Source organism: Pelodiscus sinensis, chromosome 13, assembly GCF_052426305.1.
Source record: "Pelodiscus sinensis isolate ZL-2025 chromosome 13, ASM5242630v1, whole genome shotgun sequence".
Classification (NCBI taxonomy): Eukaryota; Metazoa; Chordata; order Testudines; family Trionychidae; genus Pelodiscus; species Pelodiscus sinensis.
This window is the reverse complement of record NC_143064.1, coordinates 32,116,653-32,139,921: the sequence shown is the minus strand read 5'-3', so window position 1 is coordinate 32,139,921 and position 23,269 is coordinate 32,116,653. Positions and strand designations below refer to the sequence as shown.

At 41.7% G+C, this 23,269-nt stretch overlaps 1 protein-coding gene across 2 annotated transcripts in view; it reads left to right on the top strand.

The window, feature by feature from the left end:
• The window catches only part of BRWD3 (bromodomain and WD repeat domain containing 3), a 126,219-nt gene that overhangs the window by 64,840 nt on the left and 38,110 nt on the right, over window positions 1-23,269 (top strand). For both annotated transcript variants that reach the window (XM_075940777.2, XM_075940778.2), the window contains 9 exons: window positions 100-325; window positions 3,154-3,324; window positions 14,827-15,004; window positions 15,770-15,863; window positions 17,727-17,876; window positions 20,411-20,487; window positions 21,536-21,713; window positions 22,710-22,826; window positions 23,089-23,196. In XM_075940777.2, coding sequence (XP_075796892.2) covers window positions 100-325; window positions 3,154-3,324; window positions 14,827-15,004; window positions 15,770-15,863; window positions 17,727-17,876; window positions 20,411-20,487; window positions 21,536-21,713; window positions 22,710-22,826; window positions 23,089-23,196 — 1,299 coding nt within the window. The remainder of the gene's footprint in view (window positions 1-99; window positions 326-3,153; window positions 3,325-14,826; window positions 15,005-15,769; window positions 15,864-17,726; window positions 17,877-20,410; window positions 20,488-21,535; window positions 21,714-22,709; window positions 22,827-23,088; window positions 23,197-23,269) is intronic.

The following is a 23,269-nucleotide window of genomic DNA, read 5'->3' as shown; positions in this document are numbered from 1 at the left end:
GAATTGCCTCTGGTTGTTGTGTTCTAAGGATGCAGAAACCATTCTAAAGCAGACTGCTGTTAGTGACTTCTAACCTAATACTAAATTTCCTTTATATAGATTCCAGATCAGATGTTCTTCCATACAGATTATCGGCCACTAATCCGTGATGCTAATAACTATGTACTGGATGAACAGACCCAACAGGCTCCACATCTCATGCCTCCCCCATTCCTAGTGGATGTGGATGGAAATCCACATCCCACAAAGTACCAACGTCTTGTACCAGGACGGGAAAATTGTAAGGACGAACAACTTATTCCTCAGCTGGGATATGTGGCTAATGGTATGTTATCTTAAACTCTTGTTTTATATGCATTTCAGTAAGGTTATTAATGCTAATAAACTAGGGGAAAATTAGAGAGAATAATCTATTTTTTTTTACTTAAAACCACCAGAGACAGGAGTTGGATTATTGTAGATAAACTATAGCACTTACACATTATTGAGCCTTATTCTGTGAGCAATATAGTCAACAAGTAAACTCATTAATTGCAGCGGGGCTGTCTGCAAGATAATTTGCTATAGAATATGAGTAAAACTGGCAGAATAGGGCCCTGCATATTGTCAATACAGTAGTTATAAAGTAAAGTGGTCTTGGAAAAAACAGGGTTTGGTTTTGCAATCAAGTGTGTTCTTTGTAATATAAACTTTACAACAGACGGATCTGTATAAGAGAATGGACAGGTAATGCAAATGAAACATTAGTACAGTATTTGTTTTCTGTTGATAAATGTGGCTTTCAGCTTGAGACTTGCAATGGGTGGGGAGAATATTTTTAATTTTGGACAGTTTGCATTAGGGATGTAATAGTGTAGTTGATTAACCCATTAACCGATAAGCAGAAGCTTATTGGTTAATGCTATAGACTAGGGGTTGGTAACCTATGGCCAAGCCAATTTTCAGCAGTACACAGGGTGGGAGCTCAACCCCGCCCCTTCTTTCCTGTGCAGCTGCGGGAGAGCCCTCCTTCTTCCCTGCAGCAGGTTAGGCTGCAGTGGGAGGAGGCAGCACTGGGGCTGAGGCTCCTCAGCTGTGCCTCTGGGTCCGACCTGACACCATGTGGCCATGGCAGCATTGCTTTGGCCTCCGACTGCCCCAAAGGTGTTGCTGCCACAGCCATGTGGTCCTAGGCTGACCCTGGAGGCGCCACTGCCATGCATTCTGGGGCTGGCTGCCACGCACTGCATGGCAAGGGCACCTCCAGGGCCAACCAAGGACCACATGGCCTCAGAAATTGCTGCAAAGGGGGTGTAAAGTGAAGTAAGTGTTCCACTTCATGGTCAGACCCCCTCACTCACATCCCTTCCCTTCCCCTCCTGTCCACCAAGACCCTACAACCCCAGTTGCTCTGACACCCTCCCTGTTGGCCAGACACTCCCCCTCCTGGCCAAACACCCAACCCCCACCCTGCTCCCGCATCCACCTTTGCTCCTGCACCATCCCTCCTGGCCACACACTGCACCCTGCCTTGCTCCTGCTCCCTCCACCTGGCTGAACATTCTATTCCCAGCCTGCTTCTGCATCCTATATCCCACCCAGACCTTGCAACCTCTCTTGCTTCTGCACCCTGCCTCCCTCCCAGATCCTGCACACCCATCCCTCCCATTCGCTGGCAGCCCTGTCTCACACACTGAACTCCTCATTTTTGTCTCTACCCTAGAGCCTAAGGAGGTCCATAAAATCCAGTAAACTCTGGCACCCCAGAAAAGTAAATCTGGCCTATGGAAAACCCTGAACCTCAGTCCTCCCTGTCCCTTCCTCTCACCTTGTGAGGCTGGAGCACCAGAGGAGTGAGGTGTCTTAGTTGGGGGCCACATTAGTGAGGGTTGGGGTTTTTTGGAGGAGTTTTTTGCTTCTCACTTTTGTGGTCCTCAACTAATTTTTCTGTGCATAAGTGACACCTGGCACAAAAAAGGTTCCCCACCCCTGCCATAAATAAAGAAAACATTGAAACCTTTTGTGTTGGATGTAATATTTTACTTTATTTAAAGTGAAGTTTGTTAAACTAACATGAGAAAGTTAAAATGTTTCATCTTTTTAATCATTTAAATTAAACCGTTCTCCCTAGCTGCAGTTGTTTCAGAAAATAAGGTCACCATACCCAGCCTGCCCCTGCTCCCGTGAATAAGTGAAATCTTGTCATGCCACTTCTGAAAAATTGCCAACCCCTGCTATAGACTACACCCATCCCCTTCGCTCCCCGGCTCTACATTAAAAGTGTATGAGGAGCCAGATGGGCAGGCAGCCTGGCTCAGTCTCAGCTTGTACTGGGTTTGGGTGCTCAGACCCATCCCGGACAGGGGCTGCTGCCACTCCTGTATTGGGGACAGCAGCACGGGGCAACAGGCAGCCGGTTCATGAGGGGAGCTGGTTTTTAAACTGGCTCCTCTCACAGACCACCTTCCACCTGGCACCCCATGCTGATGCCTTTGATACAGAGGCAGCAGCGTGCGGTGGCAGGGGACTCCTTGGGAGTGGGTCTGGAGCGCACTGGATGCTGGCCCCACCCCTGGGGACTGTAGAATATTTGAGTAACTGATAAGAATTCAAGAGGTTACTCGATTATTCAGTTAACTGATATCAAAATCCCTACTTTGCATAGATAAGTAATTCCCTATATGGCAAAAGAGATTTGGGTAGGCAAATAACGTGCGGTATAAGGACCAGATAACAGGAAGACTTCTCTTGGGTTTTTTGTAAGTATATATTTTCATACAAACTGATAGTCTTTGACTTTTGCTGCAGTCCACATGAATGATAAAAATAGCTTTTAACATCTGTAGTAGCATGAGTGGAATGATAAATGACTAAAACAAAACGTAATGAGGAAATATTCAGAGAAGGAGCTAGGTATGTTATAGAAGTCTTTGTTGTAGTTTACCACCTTGCCGAAATAGTTGGTGAGCAGTGTATCTTGCTTAGACAGCAGGAAAAAACAATAGAAAGATTAACTTGCAAAGTGATATAAGGCATGTGAATTGAAGGAAGAAGGCCCTCTGCATTGCAAGGCGTGGAGAGCAGACTGACAGTCTAATACATTACCGAGTATGGGAGCTTGTGAATTGTTAATAGAACTGAAGCTGATCATTTGGTGTTATTGTTCTCACTAAGGTGATGGCGAAGTGATTGAACAGGTGATTGGGCAGCAAACCAATGACCAGGATGAGAGTATTCTGGATGGAATGATTAGGGAGCTGCAGAGAGAACAAGATCTGAGGCGAATGAATGAAGGTGAAGCTATCCCAAATCCTCCATACAATAGATCACACTCTGTTAATGGTGGTAAGCATTCCCTCATCTCAGTTACTCATTTAATCTGTCTGAACTACTGTGGCCAAGTGTTTGGATTGGCCACACTGAGAATGTGTCTGCCTTTGTAAATTTGACCCAATAGTTTCAGCTGGGGAAATGTTTTTCAGGGCCGATTTCAGAAAAGCAAGTATGTTTGCCTGTCTCCATTAGGGATGTTAAAATGTGTTTATTTAAGTAAACCAATAATTGCTGAAATACGGGGGGAAGTTATGGGCATTACTTTGTTCGTCGATTAGACCTAATTTGTGAGACAGAGACAGCAGCGGGGTGGGGTGGGAGGAAGGGAGAAGCAGCTTCACAGGAGTAGTATGTGTGGGGAGCCAGCTTAAAGCACATACTCTACATCAGCGTTTCCCAAAGTGTGGCCCAGTAGTGGTCCTTAGAAAAAAAAGTACCGGTCCTCAGAAAAATTTTCCCGCATGATTCTTGGGAGAGAGCCTGCTGCCGCGGCGTCTCTGCCGGGCGTGCTCCCGGGCGGCGGGGCTAGATATGGTGAGCACTAGGACCCAGGGAGAAGGCCGGGTGCACTAATGCAAAGCGCCTGGTGCTGGACACAGCCAGAGGAGCCAGCGCTGGCCAATAAAGCGGCCAGGATTGGGGCTAGGGGCGAGGGTGGGGGGCGGAGCAACCCGCTGGACAGGTAGGGCCAGTGACATGCCCCAGGGCAGGGTGCAGCCTGCGGTTTCATCCACAAACGCGGGCACGACTGGGGGAGAGGACACGGGGCTACTCACCCGACCTCCAGGGCCCATACGAGCTGAGTCACCCGTCAGGCCTGAAAGGGAACTTCTAACCTTACCGGTCCCAAATGGGGATGAAGTAGATACCTTGGGATTGGGGTCTGGAAACTGCCCAGGGCAGTCGACCGGGCCCGCTCCTTTTGGGTGGGAGGACCAGAAACAATTTATCTGCATATTCATCATTTGCTTAATAAATATGCAAATAAATGTTACTGGTCCTCCAAAAGCTTGTGAATGGGTTTACTGGTCCCCAGTATCAAAAAGATTGGGAACCACTGCTCTACATGTACCAGCTCTACATGTCTGTCCCCCTCCTGCCCTGTGCAGACGCAACAGTGCAGGGGGTGAGGAGGGCAGGCAGCTCCATGGGAGCCAGCAGCAGTTCTGGGGCAGGGCTAATCTCCATCCAGAGTCTTCTCTCCCCCGATTCAGAGGAGGGATTTGAATCGTCATTTCCTACCCCACAATTGAGTGCCTTAATCGCCAGGATATAGAGACATTCACTCTCTCTGACCAAATGAATATTTATGCAAAGTGTACTCAGAGCATTCAAAAAATTAAGAATCCTGCACGCACTATTTTAAAATTCTGCAAATTTTATTTGTCAAATAAATGTTGTGGCTCCAGGATGGCTCTGGGAAGCACAGGCCACTGGCTGCACAGAGGTGATCATGGTACAGCTCCACCCACCCTCCCCCAGACATGGACTCAGGACTGAGGCTACGCTCAATCCTAACACAGTGCAAGGACCCAGGCCTGTCCCAGAAACTCTCCAAGGCCCTGCATCTCCATGCCAGGTGCACCAGGCGTGGGTAGGCAGGCTCAGCATGGCAAGTGTGTGGGTATCCGGGTCTGGATTGAGAGGGTTTTGTGTGGCCTAATCTGGGTGCAGGAGGCCCATTGGGAGATCCGGGTGTGAGGAGAATCTGGAGGCAGGGGAATGTTGGGGGGGAGGGTAGGGCTCTGGGTGAAACGGTAATGGGATGCTATGGGAGGGCCCAAGTAAAGGTGACTGGGGGATAGAGCTCAGCATGCAGGCCTGCAAGGGGGATCAGTGAGAGAGTTCAGATTCTGTGGGAGTGGGGCTCTAGGAGCAGCTGGTTGGGGCTCGGTGGGGTGGGGATCTAGATGGCCCATTAGAGCAGTCCATGTGCATGGGGGTGGGGTTCTAAATGTGTGAAGGGTGTGGCTCAGGAGCAGGGTATGAGGGAATCTGGATGCATACGGTTTGGGTAGATGGGGGAGCAGCTCATTCTACCAAGATCCTTCTCCTTGAAGCTGAGGCGTCATGGGTTCAGGAAGTGGATTGGGGGAGTTTGCAAAGGTTCCTGCAGCTGGCAGAGAAATCTGGGGGTGGGTCTGACCCTGCCACAGATGCCATGTAGGGAAAGTCCTGTCCTTCCCAGCCCAGCTGGGACAAGTTGCTGGGCCCAGCGCAGGATAAGAACAACCAGTCTGGTATTCCCCAGTCCTATCATGTGTCCCACAGAGACTTACCTCGCTGCTGGCTGCTCTGAGTACCTGAAACATACTGCTTGGGAGGATTGCATGACTGCTCCCGTGGCTTCCCTTTGCTTCTCTGTCAGCAAATAATTTTTATGCAGGAAAGCAAAGACTTGTGCAGGGGTAGTCTGGACGTTCCGCGGTCGACATCAAAGGCATTTGTCGACCACCCAGGTATGCCTCCTGGCATGAGGCATACCTGGGTGGTCGGCAAATGCCTTTGATGTCAACCCCCACGCGTCCAGACTACCGTGCTGAGCCAACAAACAGCTGATCGGCTCAGCAAGGCAGCCATGTAAATTTAAATGAAGCGGCGATTATTTAAATCCCCGCTTCATTTTCCTATGCCTGGTAGTCTAATCTACATGCCTCTGTCGCCAGAGGCATGTAGTCTAGACGTACCCCTAAGCTGGTCATTGAGTTCAGCCCCCTGCCCAAAGCAGGACCAATCCCAACTAAATCATCTCAGCCAGGGCTTTGTCAACCCAAGACTTAAAAGCCTATAGGGATGGAGATTCCACCTCCTCCCTAGGTAACCCATTCCTAGGGAAATAATTTTTCCTAATATCCAACCTAAACCTCCCCCACTGTAACTTAAGACCACGGCTCCTTCTTCTGCCATCCCTCACTACTGAAAACAGTCTCTCTCCATCCTCTTCGAAACCTCCCTTCAGGAAGTTGAAGGCTGCTATCAAATCCCCTCTCACTCTTATCGTCTGCAGTCTAAATAAGACCAAATCCCTCATCCTGTCCTCATAGGTCATGTGTTCCAGCCCCCTAATCATTTTGGTTGCCCTCCGCTGGACCTTTTCTGTGTCCACGTCCTTTCTGTAATGGGGGGGCCCAGAACTGGACGCAATACACCAGATGCAGCCTCATCAGTGCTGAATAAAGGGGAATAATCACTTCTCTAAATCTGCTGGCAATACTCCTCCTAATGCAACCCAATATTGCATTCACCTTCTTGGCTACAAGGGCACACTGTTGACTCATATCCAGCTTCTCATCCACTGTAATCCTCAGGTCCCGTTGAGCCCGACAATCTAGCCAGCTTTCCATCCACCTTACAGTCCATTTATCCAATCCATATTCCCTTAACTTGCTGGCAAGAACATTGTGGGAGACCGTATCAAAAGCCTTGCTAAAGTCAAGATATATCACATCCACTGACTTTCCCATGTCCACAGAGCCAGTTACCTCATCATAGAAGCTAATAAGATTGGTCAGGCATGACTTGCCCTTGGTGAATCCATGTTGATTATTCCTGAGAATAGAGTAGAGCGGAAGAATGACTTCTCGTGTCTTGCTCACAACACACCTGTTAATGCCTCACAGAATCATGTTTGCTTTCTTTGCAACAGTATCACACTGCTGACTCATATTTAACTTGTGGTCCACTATAACCCCTAGATCCCTTTCTGCGGTACTCCTTCCCAGACCATCGCTTCCCATTCTGTATGTGTGAAACTGATTGTTCCTTCCTAAGTGGAGCACTTTGCATTTGTCTTTATTAAACTTCATCCTATTTATCTCAGACCATTTCTCCAATTCGTCCAGGTCATTTTGAATTATGTCCCTATCCTCCAGATTAGTCACAACCTCTCCCAGCTTGGTATCATCTGCAAACTTAATAAGCGTACTTTCTATACCAATATCTAAATTGTTGATGAAGATATTGAACAGAGCTGGTCCCAAAACAGAGCCCTGCGAAACCCCACTTGTTATGCCTTTCCAGCAGGATTGTGAACCATTAATAACTACACTCTGAGTACGGTTATCCAGCCAGTTATGCACCCACCTTATTGTAGCCCCATCTAAGTTGTATTTCCCTAGTTTATTGATAAGAATATCATGCGAGACCGTATCAAACACCTTACTAAAGTCTAGGTATACCACATCCACCGCTTCTCCCTTATCCACAAGACTCGTTATCCTATTAAAGAAAGCTATCAGATTGGTTTGACATGATTTGTTCTTTACAAAACCATGCTGGCTGTTCCCTATCACATTGCCACTTTCCAAGTGTTTACAGATGATTTCCTTAATAACTTGCTCCGTTATCTTCCCTGGCACAGAAGTTAAACTAACTGGTCTGTAGTTTCCTGGGTTGTTCTTATTTCCCTTTTTATAGATGGGCACTATATTTGCCCTTTTCCAGTCCTCTGTAACCTCTCCTGTCTCCCATGGTTTTCCAAAGATGGTAGCTAGAGGCTCAGATATCTCCCCTATCATCTCCTTGAGCATTCTAGGATGCATTTCATCAGGCCCTGGTGACTTGCAGGCATCTAACTTTTCTAGGTGATTTTTAACTTGTTCTTTTTTTATTTTACCTTCTAAAATTACCCCCTTTCCACTGGCATTCACTATGTAAGGCATTCCTACAGACTTCTCGGTAAAGACTGAAACAAAGAAGTCATTGAGCATCTCTGCCATTTCCAAGTTTCCTGTTACTGTTTCTCCCTCTCCACTGATCAGTGGGCCTACCCTCTCCTTGGTCTTCCTCTTGCTTCTAATATATTTATAAAATGTCTTCTTGTTTCCCTTTATTCCCGTAGCTAATTTGAGCTCATTCTGTACCTTTGCCTTTCTAATCTTGCCCCTGCATTCCTGTGCTGTTTGCCTATATTCATCCTTTGTAATTTGTCCTACTTTCCATTTTTTATATGACTCCTTTTTTTTATTTTTAGATCATTCAGGATCTCGTGGTTAAGCCAAGGCGGTCTTTTGCCATATTTTCTATCTTTCCGACACATTGGAATAGCTTGCTTTTGGGCCCTTAACAATGTCCCTTTGAAAAACTGCCAACTCTCCTCAGTTGTTTTTCCTCTCAGTCTCGATTCCCATGGGACCTTACCTATCAGCTGTCTGAGCTTACCAAAATCCGCCTTCCTGAAATCCATTGTGTCTCTTTTGCTGTTCTCCCTTCTACCCTTCCTTAGAATTGTGAACTCTATGATTTCATGATCACTTTCACCCAAGCTGCCTTCCACTTTCAAATTCTCAACCAGTTCCTCCCTATTTGTCAGGATCAAATCTAGAACAGCTTTCTCCCTGGTAGCTTTTTCAACCTTCTGAAATAAAAAGTCTCCAATGCAGTCCAAGAATTTATTGGATAGTTTGTGCCCTGCAGTGTTATTTTCCCAACGTATATCTGGATAGTTGAAGTCCCCCATCACCACCAAATCTTGGGCTTTGGATGATTTTGTTAGTTGTTTAAAAAAAAACCTCATCCACTTCTTCCACCTGGGTAGTTGGCCTGTAGTCGACTAATAGCATGACATCACCTTTATTTTTAATCCCTTTTAGCCTAACCCAGAGACTCTCAACATTTCCATCTCCTATGCCCACCTCCACCTCACTCCAAGTGTGTTCATTTTTAATGTATAAAGCAACCCCTCCTCCCTTTTTTTCCCTGTCTATCCTTCCTGAGCAAGCCGTCCCTTAACAAATCTAGTTTAAAGCCCTCCTCACTAGATTTGCAAGCCTGCCTGTGAAGATGCTCTTTCCTTTCTTGGTTAGGTGGATCCCATCTTTTCCTAACAATTCTTGTGCCTGGAACAGAGTCTCATGGTCGAAGAAACCAAAGCCCCCTCTCCCGACACCACCTGCACAACCACGCATTTATTTCTACGATCGAAGATCTCTACCTGGACCTTTTCCTTCAACAGGGAAAATGGACGAGAACACCACTCGTGCTTCAAATTCCTTGATCCTTCTTCCCAGCGCTACATAATCTGCAGTGACCTGCTCAAGGTCATTCTTGGCCATATCATTAGTTCCCACATAGAGAAGCAGGAAGGGGTAGCGATACAAGGTTTAATCAGTTTTGAAAGTGGCGAGGAGTCCTGTGGCACCTTATAGACTAACTGAAGTGTAGGAGCATAAGCTTTCGTGGGCAAAGACCCACTTCGTCTACATGCATCTGACGAAGTGGGTCTTTGCCCACGAAAGCTTATGCTCCTACACTTCAGTTAGTCTATAAGGTGCCACAGGACTCCTCGCCGCTTTTGCAGATTTAGACTAACACGGCTACCCCTCTGATCAGTTTTGAAAGACTGTCGGTTACATCCTAAATTCTAGCTCCTGATAAGGAGCACGCTTCTCGAGATTCCAGGTCTGGATGGCAGATAGATGACTCCGTCCCTCTTAGGAGGGAGTACCCAACCACCACTACCCATCTTTTTATTTTGGGGGTGGTGCTCGTGGAACTCCCTCATTATCATTTATTCTCTGCAGGGATGATGCTTCCTAATTTTTCATATTGTAATGTCACCATAAGAGGGTACATTTAACAAGTAGGTAAAGGTATTAGGACTTAGGACTTTCACTAAGCTGTGAAAAGCAAATTCTTTCTTGCTGCTATCTATGTGATTAAGTGTTTATAAAATATACAAACATATTTGTTTTGTCCCAGTGTTTCATTTCAAAGCTTGCATTTGTTCTCCTGTTCAAGTGTTCTGTTTCAGTGAATTTTCCTTATATAGACCATGATTAAAAGCTAGATCAAACCCAATTAGATTTGACCAGCTGATCACAAAGCAGCTTATTGTCTGTTGTAACAGATGCTATGGATGTGTGCTGTACGTTATCTAATCACAAATCAGTTTATGCATAATATCCAAAGTGCTCAAAGTTTACTGTACATTTGCTAGTAATCTGGTTGTAGAAATGAGTGACTTGTTTATGTTTAAACTATCTGTTACTGGTTGAGCTCTGTGGGAGCAGTATGCTTAGAACTGCCTAACCAAAGAAGTGATAGGAAAGGATTACATCAACAGAACACCTCATTTCACTTTGATCTAAATCAGTGGTTCCAAATACGTGACTCACAGCCTGCTTGAGGTTCTTATCTGGCCTTTATGATGCTTTTAAATTTTGCAAAGTGCTGGTTTTCATTTAAAAAAAAAAAGTCAAGTTCATATGGTTGTGAAGATAACCTTCCAAACATGAACTAAATGTAAACTGATGGAAAATTGATGCTCTGTTGTCTTCCAGAATTTGCAGGCTACCTCAAACAGTAGATGTGAGACACACAACTTGCCTATATTCATCTCAGTGAAGTATTTACACATCAGTCTATTTGGAAGTTTAAGAACTAGATCGGGGTAGCCAACCTGTGGCTCCTGAGCCACACGAGGCTCTTCAAAGAAAAAACTGCGGCTCCCGCACCCACAGCTCGGAGCTCTGAAGGGGGCACGGGATGCCAGTACAGACTTCAAAATGGCCGCCTTCACAATGGCTGCCCTTAAAAGGGCTGTGGCCGGGCCTCCTCTCCCCTCCCCCCTTTTTTTTCTTTTTTTTTCTCGACAAAATGCAGCGGCTAGTGCTCCCCCCCCCCCTCTTTTTCTTAGCAGCCTTTTTCCCTTGGCTCTTTGCACTGTATCCACCACTATTTTGGCTCTTCATCTCTAGTGGGTTGGCCACTCTGAACTAGATTAGAACACAGTTTTGCACAATTATGAGCCTACTTTGCATATGCGATATTTGTGCATATAGAAATTAGATAATCTCACTTCCAAATGACCAGGTAAACCGAAAAGAGGGATAGCTGTAGTATTAGTGTTGCCCAGCATCATCTTATCCCCACTTGACTAAACAAAGGAAGACAGACTCTGGCTGGCCAAGTGGTGGCATGAGGCTGCCTCCTTTGTGCTGGCTGATGCTGTGGCCCACGCGGTTAGGCTGTCCCTGCTGGCCTGAGACAGCCTCACCGGCCCCAGTTCAAGATCTGGCGGGTGGGTCATCACTTGCACTTCAATGAGGACATCGCTTGAACTCAAATGCACTGTGGTTTGATTTTCCCTATTTTCTTTGCCTTAGTTAACCATTTTTAATTCATGAACTGGTTTTATTAAAATGGCTGAATTTCTTAAATTATTATGTCAAACCCAGTAGGCTTTCTCATTTTAATTAGTTTTAAAATTAGCCTTTAAATTTTTAAAAAATCATATTTAGTCTAAACACTTTTAATTAAACGTTTTCAAATAGCCAAAAGTTAAAATCAAATATCTAAAACAAATAGTATCTTTTCTGAATATACTTTTAACTCATGATCTACTAACTCATCACAACATAAGGAAGATATAGTATAGAGCAGGGTTACTTAACATCAGCCTGTTTGTTTGTGGCCCACGATGCAGTTTGGATTTACAGAGGGCTCAACACACGGCCCGCATGTAGGATCCTTTGAACAAGGCCTCCACTGGGAACACACTCCCAGGCGGGGTGAGCAGTGAAAGATGCAAGCGGATGGGCTGGTTGGAACAGCTGAGTACAGGGTGTTGCTGTTTCTAACCCCCTGGGAGGAGGCGCCGGGGCATTGTGGGAAGTGCCTTGTATTCATGCCCGTCAGTGTGAAAGACTCTATTTGCATATATTTGCTTATATACTTCCATATATATGCAACCACACTTAAGTTGCGGCCCTTAGCATGTGTTGTGAGTATCATTGTGGCTCTCGGGGCTTCCACAGTTGAATAGCCCTGGTATAGAACAAGACAACTAGAATTAATGTCAGGGTTATCCAAGATAAAATAGCTGAAAAAATCAGACTACAAACCATCAAGCATGTAATTCATAAATTCAAGAGCCCAAAAAGGACTATTATTAGATCAGTGACTCTCAGCCTCTCAAGACTACTGTACTCCTTCTTAGGAGTCTGATTTATCTTTTGTATTCCCACATTTAAAAACTATTTGCGTACAAAATCTTCTATAATCACTGAAATATGTGACCAAGAGCTGTAAACTCAATCCCTAGCACAAAATACAATGAATGAAGGTGTGCTTGTGATATACCTTTGTGTGTGTGTGTGTGTGTGTGTGTGGTGTGTGTGTGTGTGTGTGTGTGTGTGTATATATATATGGGTGTGTATGGAGTCAGGCAGATGTAGGAGAGCAGTAAACAAACACGCATATCAAGCAATGAACTACTCAGGAGAGCAATAGCAGGAGTATCTCCTTTTATTCATAATTATAGCTTCTTTGATGTTGAAAATGAAGAAGCCCAGTATGTTTTCAGTTGTAGGATTTTGATTCACATTTTCAGGAAACTTAATATAAGTGACACATTAGACTGAACAGATTTATAATTCCCCTTCTTTGGCATACATTAGTTTCATGGCTACTGAAAATGTTGCAGTATTTTTTTGATTTCATATTATTATTTAAAGTTAATTATCCCATATTTTAGTATTCTTTCTTCCATAGCATTTAAAAATATATAAAAAATATTTGTTAGTAACTGGTGGGTACCACTGTGGCACATACCTGAAGAAGCGCACATGACCCCAATATTGGTGCAGAAGACAAAACTCACTCCGCTCATGTATGGAAAATCTTAGAAGGGAACACTAATATAGAGCCCTGCAAAGCTGTGGATATCTGGTTTATATCTGCAGGTATCTGCGGATGTGGATGCAGATATCCATAGCTCATTTTTGCGATTATGGATGTGGATGCAGATACAAATTTTGTATCTAGAATCCCGGAAATTTGCAGATATCTGCTTTATATCCATGGGTATCCATGTCAATGTGAATATTCACCACTTATTTTTGCAGATGTGGATCAAATTTTGTATCCGTGCAAGGCTCTAGGAAATGTGTTGAAACCTATAGCAATTTAATTTTCAAAAGCTCCTAAATAAAAGTACTGTTGAAAATCAATGGGCCTTTGGTCCATCAGCACTTACAAAAACCCATTACTTGGCCAAGAAATTTCCTAGAAAACCTTCTGTACTTTAGAAAGTCACAGCACAGACTGATTGTTTTTTAATTAGTTTCGAAGTGGTTGGTAACATTCCAGCAACATAGTGAAGTAGCTCTTCCTACGTATTCATTGAAAATATCAAAACCCTTCAGCTCATGTTAGTCTAGGGTTGCGAGCCCTCATGATTTTGCTGGATATCTCCCATAATTGGACTTGATCTCCAGGATGCTCCTGAAGCAAAACTGGGAAATCGGCCGCTAAAGACCAGTGGTACAGAGAGCTAAAGAGGCTCCCTACCTGTCCTGGCCCTGCAGTGCTCCCAGAAGTGGTTGGTATGTTCCTCCCTGCAGGCCTTGAAGGATGGGCCAAGGCATCGCTGTGCTGCCCCCACTCTAAGCAACAACTCTGCATCTCCCTTTGGCTGGGAACTAAGGCCACAGAGCCATCTGGTCTCTCTTGCCTAGGGGCCTTTGGAAGGGATGTGCTAGCCACTTCTGGGGAGCAGCATGGGGCTAGGGCGGGCACCTTAACTTCGTACCTCAAGCTCAGCCCAGGGCCTCTTCTGTACTTCAAACCCCTGACCCACAGACCAGAGTCCACACTTCCTTCCACAGCCCAGCTCCATGCCCCATTCCAGTGAAAGTGAGTGTGGGTGAGGAAGAGCGGGCAACAGAGGGAAGAGGGATGGAGTGAGCAGGGAAGGGGCAGGGCCCAAGATATTTGGGTTTGTGAGATTAGACAGTTGGCAGGCCTATAATAATGGCTGATATTCAGTTGATCAGTAACTATGACAAAACTGCTTTCTCCTGGGCCAGTGCAACTATGCTCTTCCACTTACAGAGGACTGAGGGTACATCTACACTGCAACACTATTTTGAAATAATTAGCGCTATTCTGAAATAACTTAGTCTGTGTCTATACAGCAGGCAGTTATTTCAAAATAGTGTCAAAATACTGTCAAGCTGGATGACTTCTTACTCTGACTCCTGTAACCCTCATTGTACGAGGAATAAGGAAAGTCGGAGGAAGAGTGCTCTATTTCAAAATAAGTACTGTGTAGGCACTCCCTATTTCAAAATAAACCATTTCAAAATAAGATACTCAGTTGAAGTAGCTCAGTTTGTATAGCTTATTTCGAGTTAAGCCCTGTAGTGTAGACGCACCGTGGCTATGTCTACACTATGAGTTTTCTTGGAAAAAATATGCTAATGAGGGACTCATTTGCATGAGTCACAATCTCATTTGCATATTTTCTGCTGATCCGTTTTTGCGCTGGGGTTTCTTGCAGAAAAAGGGGGTTTTGTGGAAAAAGAAAACATCCATGCTGCTTGTTTTTGTGCAAAAATGGATTGACAGAAAATATGCAAATGATATTGTGACTCATGCAAATTAGTTCCTCATCATATTTTTTGCCGACAAAACTCGTAATGTAGACGTAGCCTCTGAGAAGAAACTCTGTCTAGCTCTAAATTTTTATGCACAGAAATGAAAGCAAAAAAGATCTTTGTGTTTGTGTTTTAGCTCTTAGAAGTCCAAGTTTGGATTCCCCACCAAATGTTGGTCTCAGACGTAGTGGTCAGATTGAGGGGGTCCGGCAAATGCATCACAATGCTCCTCGCAGTCAGATGGCCACAGAAAGAGATCTTATGGCATGGAGCAGAAGAGTAGTGGTGAATGAGCTGCATTCAGGGGTTTGCAGGTAAGATGAAGCCATTGATTCTGAACTTCTTTTGGAAACAGCTCCATTCTATTGCAGGACAAAAATACTGAAACAGATTGTTTTAATCAAGAAATATGAAACAAATTATTCCAATATGTGCTGTGCATGTGGAATCAATTGTTACAAACATCATAAAGTGTATGAATTACAAAGATCATGTTATAAGTGATCTATTTTTTTCTTGGCATCTATATGTAATATTCCAAAGCATGTTTAGGGTAGGAAGAATAAATCAGTCATATAGTGTTTCAATGATGCCTCTTTCAAAAATGAGAATTTTTTTTAAGAAACTGATTTTTCAGTACTATATTTTCTTCAGATTTAGAGTTAAAAATTGGGGCTATATTCTGCTTTGGAATGTGAAGGATGGTAATTTCTTACCTATATGGTTATTTAACTCCTTCTTTGCTGGTTCAGATATTCTGTTCTTACCTTATTGGGGCCAGTTTTATTTTGACTGTTCTTTTTCTTGAAAGTTTTTTCCCCTTGACCATGCTTTTAAAATTTTAATATGTCATCATGCTTAATGAAACATACAACCAGCTCTCCTTTTATAGGGAAATGACTAATCAAAAGAGTTTTGTTTTGTTTAAAAAAAAAATCAATCCCTGGGTGCTAGGAGGGCTAATGCCCACCTGGCTGGTAACAAGCAAACAAATAATGTTTTAAACACTATTAGTAACTAGATTGTCGATCTATTTAATGATTTAGTAAAGAATCTAAACGTCTGTCATATGTTTTTAGGGTTCAGGAAGAATGCCGAACTGCCAAAGGTGATATGGAAGTTAGTCTTTATACTGTAGAAAAGAAGAGAAAACCATCCTACACCTTGCAAAGAGTGAGTAATTTTCCCTAGAAAAGGGAAAAATAAAAGTTGAAGCTATTTTAAATACTGTGCAAAAAATGTCCAACATCATTTTTTCTAGATATTTTGATATCCTTGCTAATCAATCTTTCTAGTTTTGCTCTATGTAATTCCATTTTTAATTTAGTCTGTGCTGCAGAAGAATTTGTTTAAACAGTTGTATGGGAGGAAAAATGAAGTAAAAATGAAGTACATGGTTTAAATGAATAAAGGCTCATCTAAGATGAAAAAAGAAATGTTAGTAGTAAGTTCTAGATCCTGCAGCTTGCAACATATGGACAAATCCTGCATCCACATGGAGCTTCCCATTCTTTAGTGGGGCTCTGTGTTGATGTATACAAGGGATATAAAAATCCCACTTAATTTAAACCTGGCAAGAGTGATGCTTACCCATTAACGCTAATGGAGATAGGTCTGGCCAGATTGTTCTTTTTGCAGAATGAAGGCCTCACCTATTTTTAGGTTCTTAAGAATGCAAGGAATTCTTTGTTATGCATTGACTTTGAAGACCAAATGTATTAGCTTTTAAATTGAAAAATAATTCTAATGGCTGACTGCTTGACAAATTAAGTATTACATATGGGTGGGTATCTACTCATTTTTTAAAAGGATTCACATAATGTCTCTCTATTCTGCAACTGCTGTCAGGAACCTCTGAGTCTTTGTGAAGTCCCAGTGTTTGGGCATTGTGATCCCTAAATTGCAACAGCACCGTACACAGCCAGTTTAAGTTATCCACATTAAAGATGACACACCCCAGATGATACTTACAGCATTCACACTAATTCACACACTCTGCTGTAAGGGCTTTTTTAAAAGTGCCATTAGTTAAAATGCAAAACACCATTTAAAATACATCTGTATTAAATAAAATCTTGTCCCTACTGAAGTAATTGAAAAACCTCCCATTGATTTAATTGGGCCTAGATTTCACCCATTGTATGTAAATATGGCAGCTGATAGAATCCTTTTTCAGGGACCTTCAGTCCTCATCTTCCTTTCTATTATTACTTGGATTGCCCTAGTGCCTAGAGGTTCACTGTGCTAGATGCTGTACAAATACAAACTGTTCCTGCCTGAAGGTTCTTTCAGTGATGGAGACTTTCACTTCGTTAACAAACATGAACAATGTATCTTTTTTATCAGAAAAAGAGATGAAATTCTTTTTTCCAAGTGTCAGTTCTGCAAATTCATCCTGAGATCTGAAAGTCAAATTGGCTTTGTTGCTGCTGATGCATAATCAGTAACATCCTATGTTTTTCTTTGGGGCCAGGCAGGGGTAATAGAGAGTAGCCTTTCTCTTCTTAAACAGTAGTGGGAAGGCTTATTTGAACCTCTTGTGCTTTTATGCCAACAAGCTACAGCCACACTAGTACTAAAATTCTGTTGACTGAAATAGTATTTAGAATGGTATTGAAAGAAAGTCTAGTCTCACTGTTAGATTTTTGGCATGTACTTGTGGCATTTATACATGTATTTTCTAAGAACGTTAGAGGAACCAGGCAGTTCTCAGAATTTCTCTCTTGTAGTCAAGGTCACAGGGAACATCTCTTCCGCAAGAAAGTGGTGTTTTTGAATAACTAATTTTCAGAGTAGAATCACTTCTTAACACAATGGGCAAATATTTTTGTCAGCATATTTTGGCAAAACAGATTAAGTTAGGGATGGCATTTCAGCCCGAACTCCAGATAATCTGGTTTTCTGTTGAGAGTTGGGCCTCATCCAGTCCTTTTTAATAAGGGTGGGTGTACACACACACACACACACACACACACACACACACACTTAACTGCTAAAAGGTCTTATCTTTGTCTTTTTTTTCCCTCGTAACAAAAGAGTGATTATCAACCTGGCAGTGGACGATCTTTGAGAAGAAACCAACGCAAGCGCCAGCATACCTACCAAACACGCTCCACCATTGAACACAGTCAGCAAGGAGCAAGTCAAAATGCACGTACACAGGAAGAATCTGAAAGCTCCTCTGAGGTATGACACCTCAAGTGATAGTTTCAATATATTCCTTGTTCCTAGATTGTGTGGTTTGACTACAGATGTTCTCAAAATAGCATTATCATTAAGATTCAGGATTTTCTGTTATTTTATAAAGAAGGATTTGATTCATATTGTTTTTAGGACTCATGCTATTCTTTTATTAAATCAGCGTGAGAAGGAGATGAACTATTTATATCTGTGTCTAAATTGGCAGAAATATAAACATATTCAAATCTTATTCAAAATGGTTTGTTTTATGGACATCCTCTGCCAGGAAGTCTTGAGATGTTGTCAGGTTAATTTATCTGGTCTCTGGACATTACTTTTTAATATTTGCTATTTTGGTATTTCATGCATATTATAGACTTCATATTGCACATATATTGTGCATGTAATTAAGTAGGTTGGCTTCATGTACATCTGTGAAGCAATTTTTAAAGATACTATGTGTTGGTGTGAACCTTGGACATGGTTGATATTGAAGACAGTAAGGATTCAAAGTTTCACAGATTAAATATAATTTTCTCTCAGCACAGAAAGGGAAGCATGTAAAATAAGACACATTTTATATTTCCCTGCTTTCTCCTGCTCTGTAACTTAATACTAAAAAACATGTGAATTAAATGCTCAGTTAAAAACTCCACCATAGTTATCATAATTCTAACATTAAAGGAAAAGCTTAGTATTAGATGGATTAATAGCCATACTTCTGTATTAAAAGGAAATATGTTTCAGATAATAGAATTTAAAACTTTTTAAAGCTTTTAAGAAAGGAACATTTTAGGTATTTTTAAAAATTGTTTTAACATCTGATGATGCGAAGTTCTTCTGCATTCATCTGGATGCTTTTGCAGCTCTCTACTGTAGGAGATCTTTACCTTGCAGACCACAAATCGTGGGTAGCAGCAAGAACCATAAAAGATTATGTGCATCATGCTGTCCTTTCTCCGTATCTGGCTATTCTTCTTCCACCTATTCTTCAGAGGCAAATTTGTGAAGGAGAAATGATGGTCATGCACTAGAAACTGAAATTCTCTGAATATATTTTGGGTCAGCAGTAGGGATGTGAATGGGTAACCAGTAAGTCACATCCTTAACATGCGAGGCTTACCAGTTCCAGGTAACCAGTGGGGGGGCTGGAACAGCTCCCTGCCCCCCCTCACAGGAGAGGGGTGCTCCAGCCCAGCTGGAGCAGCCCCTGTTTGCAGTGGGGGTTTAATCGATTAACCAGTTAAAAAGGATTTTACATCCCTAGTCAACAGATCTGAGATGATCACTTCCAGCATCTCTTGATTTCTGAGGTCGAAAGGACCGTAAGGACAGATTGATCAGTCAATCTATCTAATCTGTCCTTTGGACTCCTAATGGAGCATAGGGCCTCTACAGTAATTCTCCATCTCTTGTGATCCTTAGCGATAGTCTTGATTTGATCCCACGTTAAGCCAGCTGCTTTTACTTTGTCCAGGAAGCTTCGTCACCATGTTTGTTTGGGATGTCCCATTTTCCTCTTTCCCTTTGGATTCCATTCTAACGCTTGTCTCATGATACATTCCTGACAGTCTTTATGCAGGATGTGGCCTTCCCATCTCCATTTTCTCTTTTTAATCTGGACCTCCATCGGTTTCTGATTTGTTTTGGTCCACAAGGTTTCATTTGGTATCCTATCGTACCACTTTTGCTGGAGAATGTGTCTAATGAATTTATTGACAAACATCTGAACTCTCTTAATGTTGCTCTGGACAATGTGCCACGCCTCCGAGGCATACAGCAGCACTGATTTCACATTAGAAGTGAAAATGCGTAGTTTGGTTCTTGTTGAAATGGCTCTTGGACAGTTTTATAAGGATATGAAACTACATATATTAGTTCTAGCTTGTCTCCAGAGTGGGTGCTGTTCCATGTCTTTAGTAGCTCATGCTACTGTCAAAGGTGCAGTGGTTTGTGAGGGGAATCATGCCATGTAACTCTTCCTACATTACTTTGGAGAGCCTCTTTTTTTTATATATATAAGCACTTGGATTAATGTTAAATAACCTTCTTTTGAGAAATGTCATATGAATGTTTGCATCATGATATTTTCAGGTGAATACAGAAGAACTTCAGCGTTATGAACACCTCGAGAGTGAAGATTATTCATAACATTAAAACGTTTGTAACTTGGAACAAAACGTTATGCTTGTTATTTCAAAATTTCACAACTGAACATTGACTCCATACAGCTTTGAAACTTCACCGTGAAGAAGAAAAATGCTGCCTTTAGCCATCTTATTTTAAACTGAACATGCACAGAAAGTTTCCTTACCCTGGCAGATTTTTTTCCCTTTTTTATAGTAGTTAGTGATTTTTTTTTCTTTGTTTCAGCTGCTGTCTGATTTGCATATTTCTAGTTCCAAATGAGGTGTGAGGCTAACTGGTCAGTTCATAACTCTAGTGTTCATAGCTCTGAGGTTCTACAGGTGAAAGAGAAAATACTTCATTGAAAGCTTGGCAGCAGGAATAACAACATAACTCTTTTGTTTTTAATGCAGGAAGATGAAACAGTTGGCACAAGTGATGCCTCTGTGGATGATGCTGTGGCTGTATGGCAAAGTGAAAGCAGTTCCAGGTAGCTTTTCATGTCCTGTATATTTCTTCTTTATCTTGTGATTATGTCGTATTGAAAAGCAGTACTGAGGCAATTGATATTTCTGGAGCCATGACTACAATATGGGAATAAATATCTAGAATTTATTTCACTGTAAAATAAGTAAATCTCCCTCTCCTTTGAGAGATTAAGGTAAGGAGGAGCTCTGCACTGCTCCAGCATTGAAGTTCAAAGACTCATCATTCTGAGTGGAATATTTGTGTGTCTTTAACTAGAAAATATCATGGTGAAACAGACCAAGTAATTATAAAAGTGATTACAAAAGCATTTACTTTTTGTTAAGCACTGTGGAAAAACTTGTACTTTCAAATGTTTTGTAGTCTGAAGACTTTCCTCTTTGTGCACAAGATAAGGAACTAGTATAAAGCAGATCAGCAAATGAAGTATTTTAATATTTGAGAGTCATGTACCCAAAATGCAAATATTAGTTGATTCTTTGAGCAGTGAAATAATAGCATTGACACAAAATGAGTTGTGCTAACATGGCCACATCCTGTTCTACTCACTGAAATGAATTTGTCAAAATATTGCTATGCATAATTTTTAGAATTTTTTAAAATATACAGTGCTTCAATGCTTGGAGGGGCAAGAGCTAATATTAAATCAGAAAGTGTATGTTTGTTACTGCAATGTTATGGAAGACAGCAGTATATGTTTAAAGACTCTACTGCTATTGGCTAAAACTCTGACAAATTTCAGCAATAAATCCATTAAGAATTTATGTGAAGCACGAGGGCAATAAAATACATCCCTACAGACTTCTATGAAAGTGAAATCATTACTATGATACAAATATTAAATTATAATGCTGGCTTCTATATGAATTTGCAGCTGAAATTGTACGCTGAAATGTCTAAATTATGCACCATTTAGGCTTTCTATAGACTTCATGAGAATACAACTTCAAGAACCCACCTGCATGGAGAAGCTTGCAGGATTATGCTTAGAAAAATATTGTGTGGTTGTCTTGACCTATTGTTTCTTAGCTTTTACTTTGTAATATTTACAGTGATTCTTCAAGTGAATATTCTGACTGGACAGCAGATGCAGGAATTAATCTCCAGCCTCCAAAGAGACAAACCAGACAGGCGACTCGGAAGATCTGTAGCAGCTCTGAAGATGAAAATATGAAGGAAGCAAAAGGATTGGAAGTGAAACGAAGGAAACCCAAACAGACTAGAAAAAAGGTTAGTTTTTTAGAGGGCTTTTTTGCTTCACAGATACTAGAGTTAATTTTTTTTCATTAACAAGTATGCACACAATAGTCACAAATCACCTTAAAATAAAACAAAATAGGATTCTGATGTGTAATTTTGTTATACTTTTATTATGTAGTGGCCATTTTGATATTTTAGTGATTTTTCATTAGGATACTGAAAAAAATAGACTTTTATAAAAGAGTTAGCTTAATGAGAGAGACTAGAGAGGTAGGGCCAGAACTCACTATGTTCCAGCAGGCCCCACTGGTGCAATGTCACCTAGAATCACTACAAATGAGAAGCAAGTCAGAACAGCCATTAATATGCTTTAACTTGCACCAACAGCCAGTGCAGCTCCCAGCCAGCCTGTGGATCTTTGCCACAAAAGTGACTGGGAGCTATTTTTATCTCACCTCAACTGTGCCAAGCCATGTTCTGGAATAGCTGAGGATTTAGTCCTTAGCGTGTAAAATTTTCCAGCTATTTTACTTTTATGTATATCTGTGGGTGGAGGGAATGGAAAAGAAAAAATACAGGTGATTAGCACCCCCATACATCATTTCTTTGGCAAATGTAAAGAGTCACATTCACACCTGAGGTGAGCCTATTGATTTTGAACTATGTCCCAAGTAGACAGAACTGTAAACAGGTAGTTGAAGAACTGCAACATTAAAGCAGTTAAATTAGTTCCATAGTTTAAAATTTTGTTATATGCTTTTTGAAAAGAATGTTTGTGGGGTTTTGTTGAAGCAAACATTTAGTATGCTGTTAGGCCTGTTTTATATATATGTTAAGAAATGAATTTTTCCTTAATCTGTTGTTATATTAATGATGATGGGTGATAAGTAAAGATCACTTAATTTTCTTGGAGATTTGGCATTTCAGGGTTTGCTTTGCTTGTAATATTTAATCCACTTTGCTCTATATATGTCTTGCCAATAGTAGTTATAACTTGTTCTCTAAATGTAATGTCATGTGTCTAAGAAACCAAGTGGATTACCTTCGATGGAAGGTGAACCCAGCGAGGAATGGTTTGCACCCCAGTGGATCTTGGATACAATACCACGTCGTTCACCCTTTGTCCCTCAAATGGGAGATGAGGTAATTTATGCAATATTTGTGTTTCCATTTTCTGTCAATGAGAGTGCCTCAAGTAGAGCTAATAAAGATACTTTAGATGGCTAGATAGAAATATAATGCTGCACAGAAGGCGGAATAATAGTGTTTTCCAACAAAATAATCCTTATGGAAATATCCTATAGAATTTAAGAGGAAGATCTTTATTTGTAGATATCCTTTTAACCTCACAGATTAATGGTATGAATAAAACAAAATCTACACATTCTCTTTTCTTTTCTTTAAGATTATATATTTTAGGCAAGGCCATGAGGCTTATGTGCGGGCAGTAAGAAAAGCAAAAATTTACAATGTTAACATGCAAAAACAACCATGGAACAAAATGGAACTCAGGGTAAGTGAAATAAAAAAGATACTTCCACAATACTTCTGTGAATCATCTCATTAACTTCTGTATTTAATTAAAA